Below are 18,608 nucleotides of genomic sequence, written 5' to 3'. Positions count from 1 at the left end.
TGTATTGAATTCCAAAAGAATAGGTTCAGGTGGTCAATCTGCTGTCTATCATGGGCATTTATTTAAAGCGTGAAATTGTGGGGCTTTTTTGTTGGTTTGTTTTAATATGAATCTTATCCTTCCATTGATGGCATGGTCCTTCAGTACTGAAAAGGAAAAATAGTATGGCAAGGGAGAAGAAAGCCTTTAAAATGGTTTCTATTACTCTGAGCACTGCAGATATGTTGTGTTGAATTCATGATAAAAACCCTTTTTTCCTTCTTCCAGGCACTATAATTCAAGGCTTAAAAGCCTTGAATAAAAATAAGCCAAAGCAGTGGGCTTTGTTTGTCACTTCTCCTATACTCCATCTTTTAGCTTGGCTTATCTTTCCATGATAAAACCAACTTTGACTTTTGGTTGGAAATGTGCAGAGCTGTGGTTGTACAGGGTCTCCTGTAGCTGGGCTTGCATTTATACCTGGTTGCCTTGCTGCTTGAGTGGTGCTTAGAATCCTGTTTATAATGGAGGTGGCTATTGCTTAAGGCATTACAAATACATCTCTGTTCTCACCAGCAAGGCTGAGGTATAGCCCAATTTTGAGCTTTCAGTTAAGAAATACTAATGATAACATGGCAGGGGACTGTGTTTTGTTTTTCCTTTCTAACAGCATGTACCTTCCAAGGCTGTGGTTAAGTCAGTCTAATGTCTGTGAGTGGTGTGTACTAGGGAGACATGGGGTGTATCAGGGACCACCTTTGTCGTGCACCTGAGAAGCACCATGGAAAAAAACTCCCTTTGGACAAAAGATCTGATTGCTGAAAATATAAAACATCAATTAAACCAGAACAACAATCCAGTCAATGTCTGTACAGATCTTGCACAAGTGGGAAGTCTTTGTATGTGTATCTATTGAAGGGCTGGAAAAGGAGGAAGAACAGACACACCCATGTTTTATTAAACATACAAGATAAATACTCTATATGTGTATTTAAATTTTGGCTTGAATGTTGCTATTTTGTAATGATATTTTTCCTTCATTTATTCACTAAGGTTCTGCTTCTGTTTTTCTTATTAGGATGACAGTTCTGGCAGTCTTGCGTCAATATCTGCTCTCAGTCTATTAAACGCAGGGGTATGAAATTTAATATATACTTTTTTTAGTTGTATTTGATGCCATGCATGGGACTGTGTAGCACTCATTAAAATAGTACAAGCATCACATTTTCACAGTAGCATGAATATTTTATGGCACTAACCATCAACTCATCAAAAGCCATTAGTAAAATAAGTTTCACACGTGAATCTCACTAACAACTTGAAATGATAGAGTATTATTGTTTGTTGTTTATATTGCATGTTCTTGAATAGCAAGAAATAGGTAATCATAGAGCTTGACAATAATTTAATTTCTGTGTTTGCTGTGCCTCATTGCTTAATGGTAAACATCATTGAAAGGCTTAATTTGTAATATTTTTGAACACCTTATTAAATTTGAAAATTGATATACTAGAATCGTCTTTGTCACTGAGCCACACATGCTATTAACAGTGGCACTTCAGAACTCGGGATGATTTTAATCATTATTTCCAGTGTGAAATTGGAAACCTAGAAAAGTGTAGCTATTGAAACTTTTGTTACATTTTACATGATCCGTTTGCTGTGACTAGCTTCCTTCTGAAATTGTGCAAGCCCGTTACTTTGTAAACTTTTTATGTACTTCTGCACTCAGTGTTAAACATGAATAATACACATTGGCATTTTAGTTCTGTGGAACTGTGGAACAGAGCAGTCATGTAAACTGCTGGTTGATTCTGATGCCTGTGGTTCACATTACATGGCCTGGCCACTCTTGTCATGTCTTCATTGGGCCCTGGGCCAGTCACTTCTTGTAAACAAAAGAAGATGAAACTTGAAGCACCTTATTAAATATCCAATTGAGCAAAAAATACAGCAAACAAAGAATTGGAGGTGGATGGCGTTAACTTTGGAAGATTGACCTAGAAACTCTTGAGTGTCTGTTCGGTTGTCCTTTTGTACTCTGTGAAGATTAGTATTTCTTCTCCATCAATACATCTGTTCTTTCTATTTCACCTGCAAATTAGGCAAGAATGTACTGTTCTGCCTGTCCTGACAGCATCTGGAATCCTTATTTCTGGGAAAATGTCTAGTTTATGACTCAGAATTTTTCAATGACATCTACTCTTGCTATAAACACTTCTTTGTTTATAATCACCTTGTAGCCAGTGCTAGCTCAGCAATTTTAACATTTAACCTGGAGGCAACATGCATGCTGATGTAGGATTATTCATTAGCAAAAATTCTTCTTACATGGATGCACTCCTAGGTGATTCTATTAATGCTTCTATTCTTGGATGACCAGCTCTGATTCAAATAAAAGCATATAATTTTTCTGATGATATATCTAGTTAGCTGAACAACATCATGAAGATAATCATATAGATGTTTCATAGACCCATCTGCTCCAGTCACGTGTATGTAGAAGGGAGAGAGGTCTAAAACCATTTGCACAATATGCGACAATCCCTATTCTGTTTCCTCAGCAAAGTCAGTTAATTGAATAAAATCTGTTTTAGTGTCAGACTTAGCTTTAGAGAGGAGAAAGCTTGTTAGAAGAAACTGTCATACACAGGATGTTTAATTGGACTATTAGTATGCCTTGACATCTGCTTAAAATAGAGGCAGTCCTTAAGATAGGGGAAGTTTATTCAGTTGCATAAATTCTCTACACATCGGATGCCTTTCTCCCCCAGCATACCTACAACATAATTGGATGTGTGGTGTTTTGTCTGTATAATTGGTACTGTGAGAACTTCCATAGTCCTTGTAACCAAAGGCATTTATCACTCATTCCCAGGAGTTCACCTTTTGTTGTTGGATCATAAGTAGATCAAACTTATTTCCAGATTCATGTTGAATTTTATGGTTGGTGTTTATTCCTTTACAGCTGTATAGTTTGGGCTGTGTAGGTGCAAATTTGTCTTCTAATACTGAATCTCTGTTCACACTTAGCTAAATACTTTATCCCCACAAGCATACCCTACTTCAGGTCTACTAATGCTTTTGGAATGCTGCAATGCAGCTGTTTTTTCTTTCTGTAAGGTTGTTGGCTTAAGTACTGAAAGAAGAAGCTGTGAGCAGTTGTATGTTACACAGAGCAATCCAGTACTGTTTAGAAGTGTCAAAAATTACTCTCAGTGGTTTAACTCTCAAGGTCTGACTGTTCTTTATGGTACTACAGCAGGAGGATGAAGGAAACTTCAGGCTTGCAAGCTTTCCGTGATAGATAACAGATAACAAAAAGGTGCAAGCAATAAAGACCTCTGTGGGTTTATTCACTTTTTTTCCATTATTATTTAGAACACCAGGGCATTTTTTTGGTGTTCTTTGCTGGGGTGGTAGGGGGTGGGGTTTTTTGGGTTTGGGTTTCTGGTTTTTGGGTGGGGTTTTTTGTTGTTATAAGAAGATAGTATTTGAGATATCTCTATCTTCTTAAACAAATGCAGTTTATAAGCTAAAGATGTTTTCCCAGCCTCAGTTACCTGTCTGTAGGCTAATAGGCTTATCTGTGTCTCTGCAGGAATAAATACCAGAAATGCAAGTCCCTCCACATATCGAAGCACTCTTAAGTATATTGTCAGTGTTTTTCAGGAAAAACGTGCTTTTAGCTTCTAACTGGGTTAATTATTGGCAGTGGATAACAGGATGCAGTTCCAGACTTAGTAAGAAGATAACTGGTTTTACTTTTTATAAAAGCTGAGTTTTGTTTTTCTTTATTTTGGAATTATGAAGTATTCTGGAATTTTCAATAAATGCCCGATATGTTGCAATAAAGATTTTTTAAAATAACCTTCTCTAAGCTTGTGAAATCATACATGTGACACCTCCAAAATATTTTTTTTTTACATATACAGGTTTTACATTTAGCTGTCAACTATTCTGTCTTCTGGCACATGCCCTGCATGTTAAGCATCTGACAAAAAATTTGATTTATAAATTGTATTTTTACCTTGTTATGGGAGAATATTAGCTCACATCTTTCAAAGTGAAATTTTTTGTCAGCTCAATCTTTTTAGATTCTTCATCAAATGCACAGTTAAGGATATTGGAGTCTTTACATCTAGTCTTACAAAGTATTCCAGAAAAAAATGGATACTTTATTTGCACAAGTTTTCTACATATCTGATGGTTGTGGGATCTAATCTTCAGATAGGTTTTCTAGAGCACAGGCTTCTTGAGGAAAAAGCCTCTTCCTTTGAAAGGTTCTGATAGTTTGGAATGTATATCAATTTGGGGAATGTCCAGCCATGACAGTTTGAGCCTGAGGCTATTTTGGTGTCTGTTTTGACTCGTTCTGGTAACAATTATAGTTTTCATTCTTTGCCCATGTGATCTCTCTTTACAAAACCCAACTGTTCATGATGTATACTTACTTTCAGAAGCACGGGTGGATGATGAGGTCTGCCTTTTGTGAAAATCTCTGTTGAAGAATTTTTAATTTTTGTTTTTTCTTTCTCTGTTGCCTTGGAAATAGTGTATCAGTTCTTAGCACAGGTGATAGCCGGGAGCACTAGCATTGTTCACATGTATTGCTTGTATTAAAAAAGGTAAGAGCAGCTTCATTTTGGATGTACATCTTGCAGTGCTTTTTTATCTTTTTTTTCCTATTTTTTTTAACTTGCATACAAGTTAGATATGTAGAGATGTTGAAAAGGTTGCTGGTGTTTGAGCTTCCTCATCTCTGACCAATAAATGAACTTGATTTGGTGACTTTTGTTACAAGGGAGAATATGGAAGTAAATCAGGACTTCTGCCAAGAATAGGAGGGATGGCATTGCTATTGTACTGCAGCTTGGATGTTGATCTCTGTTATCACAGGATGCATTCCGAATTTACAAATGTACTGGAATGTCTTGAGGTGTATAGCATGACAGGAGTAGTGATGTTGTTTCTGTTTTTAAGTGGAATGAAATAATTTTAGGCTTGAGAATATATGTATTCATTCATATGGTGAGCATTGATTTTTTTGTTTTTTCTTGTGTTTGTGTAAATTACAACAAAATTCTACCAATCCTGTGTCCTGTTGTTCAAGATACTTGTTTCAATGTGCTGAGTGGTGTTCATGCATAGTATTCCATTAACTTGGCAATAAATGTTTATTTACAGTGGCAAAGAAGAAGGGGACGTGAGATTTGAGGTTTTAGTTTCTTCCTAAGGATTGTGTCATATTTCTGTTTTATTGAGTTGCTACTGTGCTAAAAAGATTAGAATTCTTTCTTTTTCAGAATCTTGTGTGTATTAAAGGCAGTTAAATATTTCTAAGTAGATTGCATGTTTTAACCTTGGAGGAAGGAAATTATATGAAACAGGCTTGTAATGATAAATACTGGTGTACTGCCACTCAGTGTAGTGTAGGTGGTTCTGGTTAATGTGGATGTGATGGTGGTGTTAAAGGCCTCAGGAATGTGAGGTGTACTGGATCATAAGGGGGGCTGGAATCAAGAGGAAGAAATGGAAAGAGACACCTGTTCTTGATTAGTGGTCTTTGTTAGTTATGGGTTTTTTATTGTCAGCTTCACATATTATTTAAATATACTTGTGCACTAGCTAGGCTGGGTAGATTAGGTAGATTTCTTTAATACCTGATTCTGAGATGTTCAGTTAAAATATTGAACTAGAATAAATCATATACTTAGCTATCCTGGAAAGCTGCACTGTTGCTATCAGCAATTTCAACTTGTAGTGTTAGGTGCCTGCTGTCTTATTAAGTAATGTTAAAACATGAAATTATTTATGCATTAAGTAATATAATGCTTTCTAATTTGGAGTGAGGCTGAAAGTGGAAGTTTAATTTTTATCAAAAATGTTGTTTAGGAATATGAAGCACGGACAGGAAGAATGTATAAACCTCCACCCCCATCAGCAAGACGTAAAAATATTGAGTTTGAACCACTTTCAACTACTGCTTTGATTCTGGAGGATCGACCAGCGTAAGTATGATTCTGCTGTGCAACTGAAGGACTGAATTTTAGATACATTTCTGAAGAGCTGAAGTTCACCAGTCTTATATGAACGAATTGGATTATTCTGTCCCACATAATAGCCTTACAAATACTTCCAGAAGAGCTTTTAAGTGTATCACAGTCTATATGAGGAAATCTTTCTCACTGTAATGGAGTCACCAGTCTGTAATCTGCTGTATCTCACAGCTGTCTGTGACTATGCTCTGGGCATCCTCAAAGTCTTCAGGAATTTTCTTGATTGATTTCTTCACTGCTTTCTCAGTGTACAGTTCCTTCTTCCTTTTCCTGCTTTCCCCTATTTTGGAAACTTAAAAACATATTAGATAGGTAATATCTCAAAGTGCAGCTGAAGGCAAGGAAACAGCAGATGAAGATGTAAAATAACCCACAGCAACTTGAAGGAAAGAGAAAAGACCTGCTGACTAGTAACATGAGCTTGAGGAAAACAAATGGAGCAATGATTTAAAATTGCACCATGATGAAGCTTGTGATAGCACCGTTACATCTTTTCTCTAATTACTTCCAATTAGGAAATGGAAAATAGAACGTATTAGTGTTTGTTTGGATAGTCTCTCTAGGAGTATATAAGCTCATTCTGTGCCAAGACAGAAATATCCTGAATGGAATTATGGATTACTATAGGTATTTGTTTTCATGAATACATTATTTCTTTTACTGTATGGTACAGGGTAAGGTGTGTAATAACTGGATTGCTGATGTTTCTTTGCTATAATAGTATTACAATTCACAAGCTAGGATAAATATGCTTTTGCAAATGACATTTCAAATTGGAGTGCCATCCCAAGTGTGTTCCCACAGTCTAAACTTTGAAAGTATATTCTGCTCTCACTTTCATTGAAAATATTAATAAGCGATTTGTCTGCTTGTATGAGAGGAGACAGGAATTTTTTTTTTTTATATTAAAATGATAAAACTGTTTTTATTTTGGACCAAAATAGACTAGCGATTAGGTAAGAAGTTGAGATGAAGCATTGTGTTTTAATTTGCTTTGAAGTGAGTCTCCTTGGTCAAGAGGAGGTATGTTTGGCAATTAGGGGATCATTATGCAGCCAAAAAACAAACACATTTTTATCTGGTGAACTTTTAGGCTGCACCAAGTTTCCTTAGGCTTAGCTCTGACATCAGTGGCCATCTATCCTTTCTTCCTTTGGGAAACTTACCTTCTTTGGTGAGAGTTTTAAAGGGCTAACTACAATGAATTTTTACCTTTTATTGAAAACACATCACCATAGATTTCATATGAACATATGATTAAAATACTCATGGGCAGAAATGCAATGCATTAACTAACTAGATAGTATATCAACATTTCCCTTTTGTCACTCACTTGAGCATCATTTCAGGTGTTAAAAAAATTTAATAAACTTACTTTGGGGGAAGCTCTAGGAGAACTTAAAAACAGGAGCAGCAAACATATAGTAGTTCTCTACTGTTGTTACTGGAGCACTGGCAGTATGGTAACCCTAAAGATTACCTAAGGGAGAAACCAAATTTAATCCTGTTCTGAAATGGTCCAGAATGTCATTTGTGTGTATTGAATTCAGGAACAACTTGTTTTCAGAAATCTTCCTGCCAAATCGGTGGAGGAGGCTTTACGTCATCGACAAGAATATGACGAGATGGTGGCAGAAGCAAAAAAACGAGGTATGTCTACTGCCAACAATAACTTTAATTCCTCTCAACTATGCTGCAAAAATAAATTAAACCCTGGTTTATAGGCCACATTAAAGAACTTCTTGTTTAATATCTGGGTTATTCTCTGGTGCATAGGGGAACGCAGTTTAAAACAGAACTCCGTTGTCAAATTGTTATTCTGCTACAGTGAATGTAGCTAGTCAGAATGCAACTTAACCTTTCCTTATTTTTGCAATTTACTTTTTAAGGAAAAACTTAATTTTTTAAAGATACTTGTGTATTGTGGTCACCTAGAAGATTTCTGGGTACTTGGACTCTTTTTTCAAGCTGTGTTTCTGCAGTTGCCACTAAGAGCTGAAGTATAATAAAGCTGACTGTTTAAAGATCTGATTTCTTAAGAATTTCAGATCAATTTCAGTGCGAAGAGAGATGAAAACTTTGGGGTTATTTTCCAGTCAGCTGTTACCTGTGTGAACCTTCTTACTCCCATTAGACATAATTATTTTAAAAAAACAGATCTGTAGCATCTGGTCATGTGTCAATCTATGAATAGTTGTTGAAAGGACTTTTGTAGTCTTGTGCCTAGTATTCAGGGAATAGGCTATTTTAAGAATCTGTGCTGCATGTTTTACTTGGGCTGTTGTCAGAGATACAAGCTTCTGAACTGACTGATCCTCTATGGATCTGTGGCAGCTTACTTTGAGAGATGCAGTAAGAAATCCAAGACATTTGACAATGCATTTCACTCTGCTCTTGTGGTGTATGTCTTGTAAGTTGTGATCTGTGGTCTGTGTTATTTTTAGTACCAGCATCTTTGGAAATTCAGCCGTGTGTGGTGTTTTCATGTGTGTGCCCTGGTTTATTAACTGTTGCTACACCCCCAAAGCTTCAGTAAAAACTTGATGAAGCTGGTCAGCCATTTCTGTTTATCAGGGAGGGCATGTTTATTCTCTTGATGTGTCCAGTGCATGCTTAAATAGAAAATGTCTTGCAATTTCACACTGGTTCTGAGTGATGTCGGGAGAGCACTGCTCTGTCCTTCTTTTAGTCTTTTTACTAAGAGGAATCTACAAATGATCTTTTTTTTTCACAGAAGGCAGGACATTGTTCTCTTGTTCAGCATTGTGACTTTGTCTTAGGTCTTTAGGTCCTGTTTCCAGAAAAGAAAATACAGAATCCTTTTAGGTGGAAGCTTCAGTAAAATTTGAATACTTTTAAAATGGATGTAGAATTGCACTTTTAAATAATAAAATCATCCATAAATCTTGCTGATTAATCTAATGAAAAAATAAGGCTCAGATAGAATATGGTATGAAAATCGTGAGAGGAAAAACAGCGCTGATGATGTGCTCACTTATTCGTTATACTGTGTACTGCAGAAGAGAATTTTCTGAGTTTTCTAGCCTGATTTTTGCTTGTCTAAATGACTGTATTTGAACAACTTAGCTTAAATTAAAAAATGTCCAGAGAAATACACCTACAATCAACAGAAATAGTACATGCAACTGTAATTTATCCTCGATCTTTTAGACATCTAAATACTTGGGTAGTAGCTGAATAATTTACCTAATAATTTTTATACACTAATACAGAATTATTAACATGTTATGCCTAACAGAAATTAAAGAAGCACATAAAAGGAAAAAAATAATGAGAGAGCGTTTCAAGCAAGAAGAGAATATCGCTAGTGCTATGGTGATTTGGGTCAATGAAATACTACCTAACTGGGAAGGCATGTAAGTAAAGTTCTACTGTGTAAATGAGGCAAGCGTGGCTTGTTTCTCCTCTGGAAACTGAGGACCCACATACCTTATTTTCCTTTTCTGTGTTGTCAAGAAGTCAGTTTTTGTTGCCATGATATAGTGTGAGGTCATTACAGAGCAACATGAAATGTGCTTTCTGGGAGCTGAATGTTTTGGGGTTTTTAATGGGACTTTAGCATCAACAGAGATCTTTGAATATTGATTTGGTAAACAGTATGTTATTTTGCTTGTAAATTGCCTAGTGATTTTAGAAAACAAGATGTGCAATATGTGCCCCTTTTTTTTTTCCTTCTCCTTACTTCTATATATTAGGCGTGCTACCCGAAGAGTTCGAGAGCTGTGGTGGCAGGGATTGCCCCCAAGTGTACGTGGGAAGGTTTGGAGTCTAGCTGTGGGAAATGAATTAAACATCACTCCTGGTATGTTCCTAACAGATCACATGTTAATGCTAAATTAAGTTGGTTATTTTCAATGAAGAATGTAACTTTTTGTTAAAAAAAATATAAATCAGGGTACATTTCTTTCTAAGGAAATGTATTTTGTAAGGTTAGGAGCAATTGTGTTTTACAATTAGACATTGTAGCCTCATAAATTATGGAAACAAGGTTCAAAACCTGCTTACAAAAACATTTAGTATTTTAAGAATAAAGGTAGTGCTGTCCCCCAGAAAATAATTGTTTAAAATTGAGAATTTGTAGCTTTGCTTTCTTAAGGGGGTGAAAAAGGGAATTGCTTTATTTTATAACTAATGGTTGATGAATTGTAAGCATTCTATTCACAAAAATACAAATCTGAATTATGTAAGACATGATTTCCTTGTCATAATTTGCATGTTCACTGCAGCGGAAAGCACAATACAGTGCACGCAATAAACTTTGTATAATGGTAACCATCTAACATCACTGCCCCCAGTGATGAAACCAAGTAACCAAAGTCAAGAATGCTTAGCATGCTTTTGTCTTGGATGGGTGCTTTTCTTACTCCTTCCTTTTTGGTTATTGGTTTTGTTTTGCTTTCTTGCAGAACTTTATGAAATCTTCTTGTCGAGAGCTAAGGAACGATGGAAAAGCTTCAGTGAGACAAGTTCTGAAAATGACATAGAAGGTGAGATCTGAATGTTCAACAACTTCCTATTCACTTTTACAAACCCAGGAAGTCCCACAAGTTCCTCTGCAATTTTAGCATTAAGAATACTTGTTAAAAGTTCTGAAAGTCATTCCCTACTTAAATGTTTGCTGTCTTATAACAAGTCAGTGAGCGAGGGGCTTGGCAGTACTTACTGTATCAATAAAAGACAGATTAAAATATTGCATGTGCTACTTTCAAATGAATGTTTCCTCTAAAATATGAAGACTTGGCTCTCGTGAAAATATTAGATGAAATACAAAGAGAAGAAATAGGAAATGAAATTACAGTACATGCGCTTGCTTAGCTCTTCTTAGATGGCTTCTCCTTAGTTGGTGTCCCTTCCATGATTTTGGGAAAGAAAAAAGAATATCCTCTGTTTTTTAGTTCTGAAACTGAGAGGTGAAAAATATGAAGCATGATACATTTCAGATCCCACTTGTATTTCCTTGCCTGCCCAGGTGGCCCTTCCTCCCAGATCTATTAAGCAGGGATGCTAGCACTCTTTTGAAGAATGCAGTTTTTTCACTGGCATATTGCTGTCTCCTGTGGATGTTCTGTTAAAAATAGTATCAGTGATGTTTTTTAATGTTAGATGTATCCTTGTTATAAAGGTGAACTCTTTGTGCTGTTGATTGATATTTTTTAAAATGCTGTCCTGTGATGGTGTCTTTTCCATTACTTTAGTTGTTTGCACTTGCCACAGCCAGTCCTGACTTACTTGCTTACTTTGACTGCAAATTATTTGGTTCTTCCTTAGGGATAGCCCTGTGACTCATCTGAAGGTTGTCTTGAGACAAACAATTTATAAAAAATTTTGTGTGTACATGACTGTAAATATGCTTATCCTAGGAAAACATGTTTGCAATGCCCCTTGGTCTGTGGAGTGATGGTTTGCTTTTTCTTTTGTTGTGGGGGTGTGGGCTGTCTGTGGAGGAAAGCTTAGGTAATTTGTTTTTTTGAGAGGTAATAGTTCTGGAGGGGAATGAAGGGAGAAGGAGCTGTTTTAATTGTGCCAGATGTCCTGGGAAATGTAGTAATAAAGGAAAACTGAAGAGTGATAGAATTTTCATGTTAAAAAGCCAGCAAGCTGACAGTGCTTATTACTAATCTTTGGTAGCAGAGTCTGAAAGACCTTCTATCATAGTTTTAGGAAGACTGGAATGAAATGCTGCTTTCAAAGCTTCAGCAGAGCAGGTTCTGTTTAGCCTGTTTATCAAGTTGTCATCTTCTGCTTTCCAGTTGGAAATCTTGTCTAATTTAAGCCCTCTGAAAGAGACTTTTCCCCAAGTGCTGTCTTCTTTCCTACATTTTCACTAGTGTTTTTATCATGTCCCTGTGGAGAAGATTGGACAGAGATAGTTCAAGGGCTAGCAGAATTTCTTCTGGAGGCTCTTGGGTGAATCCTGCCGTCCTTGTCTTTATGTGCCTACAGAAGTTTTGTTCTGAATTTTATAGAATTTATCAGCTTTAATAAGTGTTGGTTTTGCTTGCAGATGCAGGTGCATCTGTTGCTGATCGTGAGGCCAGTCTGGAGCTAATTAAGTTGGATATATCACGCACATTTCCATCCCTCTATATTTTCCAGAAGGTGAGATGCCTTTAACTTTAGTTACAATAGCTTTAAAATTCTGAATAGTTAAACAAGAAACATTACTGGCCAAATATGGAACAGTTTTTGGAAGTTGTTTGGACTTCTAAAATGTTTTAAAATGAGAATAAAGTAGAGACACTCAGTGATGGACTATGAGGTTTTTTTTCTCCTTGAAAAATTGTGTGAGATTCCTATTAATGATTATGAAGCTACAGGCAGAAATGAGAGTGTTCCCACTGCTACAGCAATCTTGATACATCCTGGTACACCTTTTCAGGCTTTATGATTTTTATATAGCTATGATATGTACATACATGTGTATAAAATAACATGAAATATTATGATACTGTAATTTGTGCTACTAAGAATTAAAATAGCCATTGTCTCTGAAAAGGAAAGACCAGCCTTGGATATGTGTCAGATATCCTTATTTTCTATTATGTACTGATTTCTGATTAATTATTTCATAGGATTATTGTTACTTTTCTTTTAACATCTCAAAAACATTTGTTGTAATGCTTGCAGTAAGAAATGGTATTATTCTGGATATGAATACAGCAACAATTCACTGGCTCACTTGCATCTTAAAATATCAGCTTGTTCCTTTCCTGTATTTTTTTGAAAATAAATATTTTTTTTTCTCTTTCTGCCCTCTCCTCTTACTAGGGTGGTCCTTATCATGATCTCCTGCATAGTGTTTTAGGAGCATATACATGTTACAGACCAGATGTGGGATATGTAAGTATTTGCTGTGAATTTTTTTATAACATGGCAAATTAGCTTAAGATGTCATGTATTAAAGTATATTAAATAAATAGGTGTTCTTAACTTTATGCTACTAGCACTTAAAAAAAGAATTAAACTTTGGCAGTTCTTTCATAGCAGTCACAATGATGGTAGTTCTTAGAGACAATTAAATAGCTGAAAATGTACTGAATGTCAGTGTTGAGTATCTGGATTGCATGGAAAATTTTAAATGGGTGTGTTCACAAGACATTACAGTTCTGACAGAGTATCCACAGGAAAAAATCCAGAAGATGTTAGTGGACTTCCACTTAGCATGTCACCTGTTCTGCCTTGGTGTTGCTTCCCCTGTTACCATTTCCATAGTGATACTTCCTGCCTAACTGGTGCACGTCCTAAAATCCAGAAACTCCTTCTTCATATCTTGCTGGCACAGAATAATCACACCCTCTGAGTACAGTGAAGATAAGACAGTTTTCAGCAAACATTGCAGTATTAAAAAGCAAGCAAAAAAAACCCCATTAAAAAAACTGTCAAAACCCACTGAACAATCCAACTAAAACTAACATCCCTCTGAATGGTGTTAGCTTACAGAAGCAGTTAAATAATGAACAATAATGAAGAGAAGGGTTTTTTTTCTTTTTTGTTCCTGGGGGTATCTAGGAACATATTTCACAAGCTTTAATGCTTTGGGGCTCAAAAACACTTGAAAAGTTTTAAATCTCATCCATGCAACAAAGCATTATTTAGCACAGGGTGTGTCTTCCTCTCTAAATCAGATATGCTTGGGACTCTGCATAAATAACTAGTCAGTTTTTCAAGTTCAAATGTTTTTAAGCCTGAATTCTGTCATCTGTGACCTCATTTTTGGAGACTCTCCCATATTTTTTAAGTGAGATTACAAACTCTGCAGGTTCTGAGACTGCTTGTTCCCAGGGTGGAGTTTGAAAAGGCAAATAAGTAATTTAATGGATAATTCTTCTCTTTCCCATTAGAAATACAGCTAGTCTTGATACTTCTTATCACATTTTTCTAAAGTTTATATGGTAGTAAATGTAATGTAACCTTATTTCCACACCTAGTTATCCCCCAGAAATGGAAAGCTGATAGACTGTTTCTGATGCATATCAATACTCTTTTTCCTAGTTGGGTAAAATGCCGAGTGCATGTTTTTTTTTAATGAGAACAGAAAGCACGAATGTTTAGAGACAGTGGAATAAAGATGATTGCAATTGAAATTGGTAAAATTATTGTTAGCATAACGAGATCAGATCATCACTTTACAAGATCATCACTTTACAAGAATCGTGCTCTTCACTTTTATTGCAGGCTAAAGTGTTTTTTGGGAGAGTAATAGTGAAAAAATGTGAACTTGCATTGCAGCTAACCACCTAGAAGTAATTTTATATATGTGAAAAAAATACGGTTTGGCAAGTGGAAAGACATGTATTGACTGTTCTGAAACAGAAATTTGTCTCAGTTCCAATGTATCTGTCTGGGTCTAAACTGTCCCATATGTGAAGTTTTTTCTCCATGACTGCTTTTCCCATAGTTTAACAATGAACTTGAGGCCAGGTTTTGTTTCTCATGAGCTCTGCATTCACCCTGTGTGGTTTTAACTTCTTGTATTTCAATTCCTGAGAACTTGTGATCATGAGACCTCCCAGAGCATCTGAGCTGCTGAAATCAAATTGATTGCATGCATAAAAATAATGTATCCACATTGTTTCTATTCATCTGGAAATGTTATGCAATGGTACTTGATAAATTGCAAACTGTAAATATTTCCATTTCCAAAGATGTAAGATGTACTGAACCTACTCACCTATATTTGCCCAATGCTTTTCCCACTTGAAGGTACAAGGGATGTCCTTCATTGCTGCTGTGCTCATTCTCAATCTGGAGGAGGCAGATGCCTTCATTGCCTTTGCTAACCTTCTAAACAAGCCATGCCAGCTGGCCTTTTTCCGTGTGGATCACAGCATGGTATGCACAGAGTTTTCTGGTTTTGGACCGTAAAGTTCTTTTGACTTGAAGCATAATTGTTTTATTGATGACTTCCTTCTGTCCTATTGAATAGTGGAGAACTTTGTGATTACAAAACTGAGAATACCAGGTACTAATCCACAGAACGCATTCTCATGTTGTGATTTCTCCTCTAGAAACATTTAATCATTTTACTTGTCCTAAGGAGTCATATTGTGCTGTGTTGACATCCTCAGTTCTTAGTGGGGTTTGTGTTGGTTAACAATCAAACATTCTTTTGATGACTGCTTATGATGTGCTTTACTATCCCTACAGATGCTGAAATACTTTGCAGCCTTTGAAGTGTTTTTTGAAGAAAATCTTCCTAAATTGTTTCTTCATTTCAAATCATACAGTCTTACTCCAGACATATATTTGATAGACTGGTGAGTTCGTAGAACATAGAAAACCTAACCTTAGAACTGTTGGAACACTTTCTATTTTGCTATAGGTCTTTCAGCACTGGAAATAAAGCATAAAAAAAGGCATTCAGTAGGTCTTGTGAAATCATGATGAACAGTTTTGTGTAACTGCAGTTGCTCTGGCAGGCTTCAAGCTTTATTAAAAGGCATGTATTCAGTTAAAAAATGAGACAAACAGGAGTTCTGTGTGTTCATTTTCTTGTTGCTGCAGTTGTGTGATGTAAGTAGGGGAGAGGAAGCTCCTACACTGTTAGTAGTATGGTGTATTGTGATTGTGACTTGATGAAATGGGCACAGTCAGCTACTGAAGGAAGTGTGACTATAGGAATAGAGACTTTGAAGCAGAGGGAGGATTAAATTTAGGACCTGGTTTGAAAAGGGATCAACTTTAAAATACAGTGAACGATTTTAAGTAACAAATGTTCTAAAGCTGAGAGTAGCAAGCTCTGTGTGTCTGCAATGGAAAGCAGTAGTGCTGGCACCCTTGAAGTGTGGTAGTGCTGTCAAAAGCAGACTATCTGTGTGCATAACTGGGAGCTTCATTTAGAATTATTATTAGATTTTTGTGATTTTAATGTGAACAAATTCAAAAATGTATCACAAAAATGTAGCTATTGATTTAGTACGTTAGTGGGGTGGCCCTCAATTGAGATGAGTTGTGGCTTTAGATTTAGTTTAGGAAACAATGATGAACAGAGCTGTTAAACTGTATGGCTTAAATGGGAAAGGTTAAGTTACATAGTTGTGATCTTTGTTGCTTAAGTTCTTATGTGTGTATTATACTCTGAGTAGGAAAATATTTGTCACTTCTTTAGCCAAAGCTTTCTAAAGGAGATGGCATTCAAATGGGAAGATTTCCTGTGGCATAAAAAGAGATGGATTTCAGAGTACAAGTTCTGACTTCAAGAACTGGAGTCTTGTGGATCATTGAAATGGGGGAAAAAATAAGAGTATATAAAACAACTTGTCATCTGCTTTCTCTGAACTAAAGTAACTGAGATTTAAAGGAAGTTGTCTTTTAATTTTTCTGAAATGAGCTGTAACTCTTCCTTTTTGTTTGTTTTTGACTCATCTGTAGGATTTTTACACTCTACAGCAAGTCATTACCACTTGATCTAGCCTGTCGTGTCTGGGATGTTTTCTGCAGAGATGGAGAAGAATTTTTGTTTAGGACAGGATTAGGAATCCTTCGGTTATATGAAGATATTCTCCTACAGATGGACTTCATTCATATAGCACAGTTTCTAACAAAACTTCCAGAAGATATTACATCAGAAAAGCTTTTTAGTTGTATTGCAGCTATTCAGATGCAGAATAGTAACAAAAAATGGGCACAGGTGAGTTTCTTGGAGGTGTGTATCAAATCATACAAGTCAGCACATGAATATATGGGGCACTTCTCTTCATGATTATTTAAGCTGCTTGTCTGACTCCTGAGCAATGGGCACTTCCTTTCTAGTGTCTCATTCTAGAAATTAATCTCCATGCTAATTTTGTGGTGGTTAATATTGATATCACACTGGCACTCTTCATATTCATGAAATAATTTACTTTTCCAGGTGTTTGCGTCACTGATGAAGGACAACAAAGAAGGGGACAAGAACCATAGCCCAGCACCGAAAAGCTAATGTTGAGGTCTGTTGGAAATATGGAAAACCACTTGATGACAAAGAAGTCTTCACATCACTTCTATGTGGAATAAGCACTATAGAAAATGTGAAAATGAAATGGAAAAAGACACAGCTCTCAGTGGAGTTATGAACTGATGAAATCTTCACCCTTTTGCCAGTATTAGTTTTTGCCATGGGAAGATCTGATTTCACAGAGAATACTAAAACCTATGAAACTGAGAAGCGGGGAGTTCATATTTAATACTTTAAAAGAATCAGCTCAATGCAATAAACATTTGTAATAACTTCTGTTGGTACTTTAAACAAATTTTTGAGGCATAACTGTTTTTACAAATACCACAAAGGCACTTTTTGGAGGGGATGAGGGAAATGCTAAATCTTAGGGCCCCAAAACTGCTATCCAAACCAAATGCTTTGGTACATACATTACCTCCAAAATTAACAAATTGCAAGTATTGAGGACCAAATAAGGTGGTTTGGTATGTTTATGTGCAAGGTGGTTAAGATTTGGGAAGGTGTATTGTCTTATTTACTTGTTTGGTTTTTTTAAGTTGCAGCTTCATTCTTCAGTCTGGGCAAATGTAATTAACTCAGGAACTGTAGACGTATTGTGCCCAAACCTAGAGCAAAAATAATTTGAATTCTGGTAAGAACAGGGCTGCTATTTTCACTGTACAGCTTTCAAAGCAAGTGGTGTTTAAGCATTTGTTTTGGTGTATTGGTTGTGGAGTAAATGGAGTGGGTATTCTGTGAAAGGGTTTTGCCACCAGAAGGTTTTTATTGTCGAGCCATTTCCAACTAAAAAAATACTTGTATGTAATGGTGAACACTAGAAAATGACAAGGCTATCTAAAGGCTTTTGTGTTCTCAAAGAAGTAGCCACTTTTAACACTTGGAAATAATGCAGACACAGAATTGTTTTTGAAACTGTCTTTTTATTAGTGTGCAATACTGAAATCCAAAAAGCATCTGGTTTAGTGATACTTAATTCTTTAACATCTTTTAACTGTGAGACATAAAGTCATACTGTATGTGTCACGGCAAATATTTTCAAACATTTCGTGTTCTTGAAGATGCTGTACAACAACCTGTGGTTGTAGGGGACAGAAATTTAAAATGGATAGCACTGCAGGTGAGGAACACTTGCACTCTTCTTGATCCATTCTTTTGCTAATATTTAATGTAAATAAATTCCTTACATGTGGGTTTTTGTAACTGGTCCCTCTGGAAATCAAGTAAAAATTACCATTATGTATTTTTAAGTGCAGGAGGCTTCCAGTTGTCTGGTGTTTTAAAAACAGTCTGCATAATCGGGGTAAAGATTTAGTGTGGTGTAACTTGCGTTGCTATCTGGTTTAAAAACTACATATATGCTACTCATAACATTAAAATTTGAAATGTAAATGTCAGATTTTTCTTAACTTATGTATTCACTACTTTAATTGGATCCAATTTGTCTTATATTTTTGTGTTATCTTGTACAGTTTTCTTACTTTTCAACTATAAATCTGTATATAACTGTAAATAGAAGGATCAAACCTTCCTTTAAGACCACTAGTAACAATTCCTGTGTAAATAAAACTTACAGCAGATGCGGGCTGTGCTTCCTTTCCGTTCCTGTGGCC

General features: G+C 36.0%; 1 protein-coding gene across 4 annotated transcripts in view; it reads left to right on the top strand.

Moving 5' to 3' along the window:
• Nucleotides 1-18,575, top strand: part of TBC1D12 (TBC1 domain family member 12) — a 41,567-nt gene extending 22,992 nt beyond the window's left edge. The window contains exons 3-14 of one of the 4 annotated variants that reach the window (XM_023929237.2): nucleotides 1,058-1,114; nucleotides 5,875-5,990; nucleotides 7,606-7,688; nucleotides 9,298-9,415; nucleotides 9,755-9,861; nucleotides 10,466-10,546; nucleotides 12,064-12,158; nucleotides 12,828-12,899; nucleotides 14,763-14,891; nucleotides 15,207-15,316; nucleotides 16,431-16,689; nucleotides 16,912-18,575. In XM_023929237.2, the coding sequence (XP_023785005.2) occupies nucleotides 1,058-1,114; nucleotides 5,875-5,990; nucleotides 7,606-7,688; nucleotides 9,298-9,415; nucleotides 9,755-9,861; nucleotides 10,466-10,546; nucleotides 12,064-12,158; nucleotides 12,828-12,899; nucleotides 14,763-14,891; nucleotides 15,207-15,316; nucleotides 16,431-16,689; nucleotides 16,912-16,980 (1,296 nt within the window). In that variant the 3' untranslated portion in view covers nucleotides 16,981-18,575. The remainder of the gene's footprint in view (nucleotides 1-1,057; nucleotides 1,115-5,874; nucleotides 5,991-7,605; nucleotides 7,689-9,297; nucleotides 9,416-9,754; nucleotides 9,862-10,465; nucleotides 10,547-12,063; nucleotides 12,159-12,827; nucleotides 12,900-14,762; nucleotides 14,892-15,206; nucleotides 15,317-16,430; nucleotides 16,690-16,911) is intronic. The other 3 variants (XM_086900681.1, XM_086900682.1, XM_086900683.1) reach the window with 3 other exon arrangements.
• The last annotated feature ends 33 nt before the right edge of the window (nucleotides 18,576-18,608 follow it).

Source organism: Cyanistes caeruleus, chromosome 8 (assembly GCF_971803275.1).
Source record: "Cyanistes caeruleus chromosome 8, bCyaCae1.hap1.1, whole genome shotgun sequence".
Lineage (NCBI taxonomy): Eukaryota > Metazoa > Chordata > Aves > Passeriformes > Paridae > Cyanistes > Cyanistes caeruleus.
The sequence above is the reverse complement of the archived record's forward strand: the minus strand, read 5'-3'. Positions and strand labels throughout refer to the sequence as shown.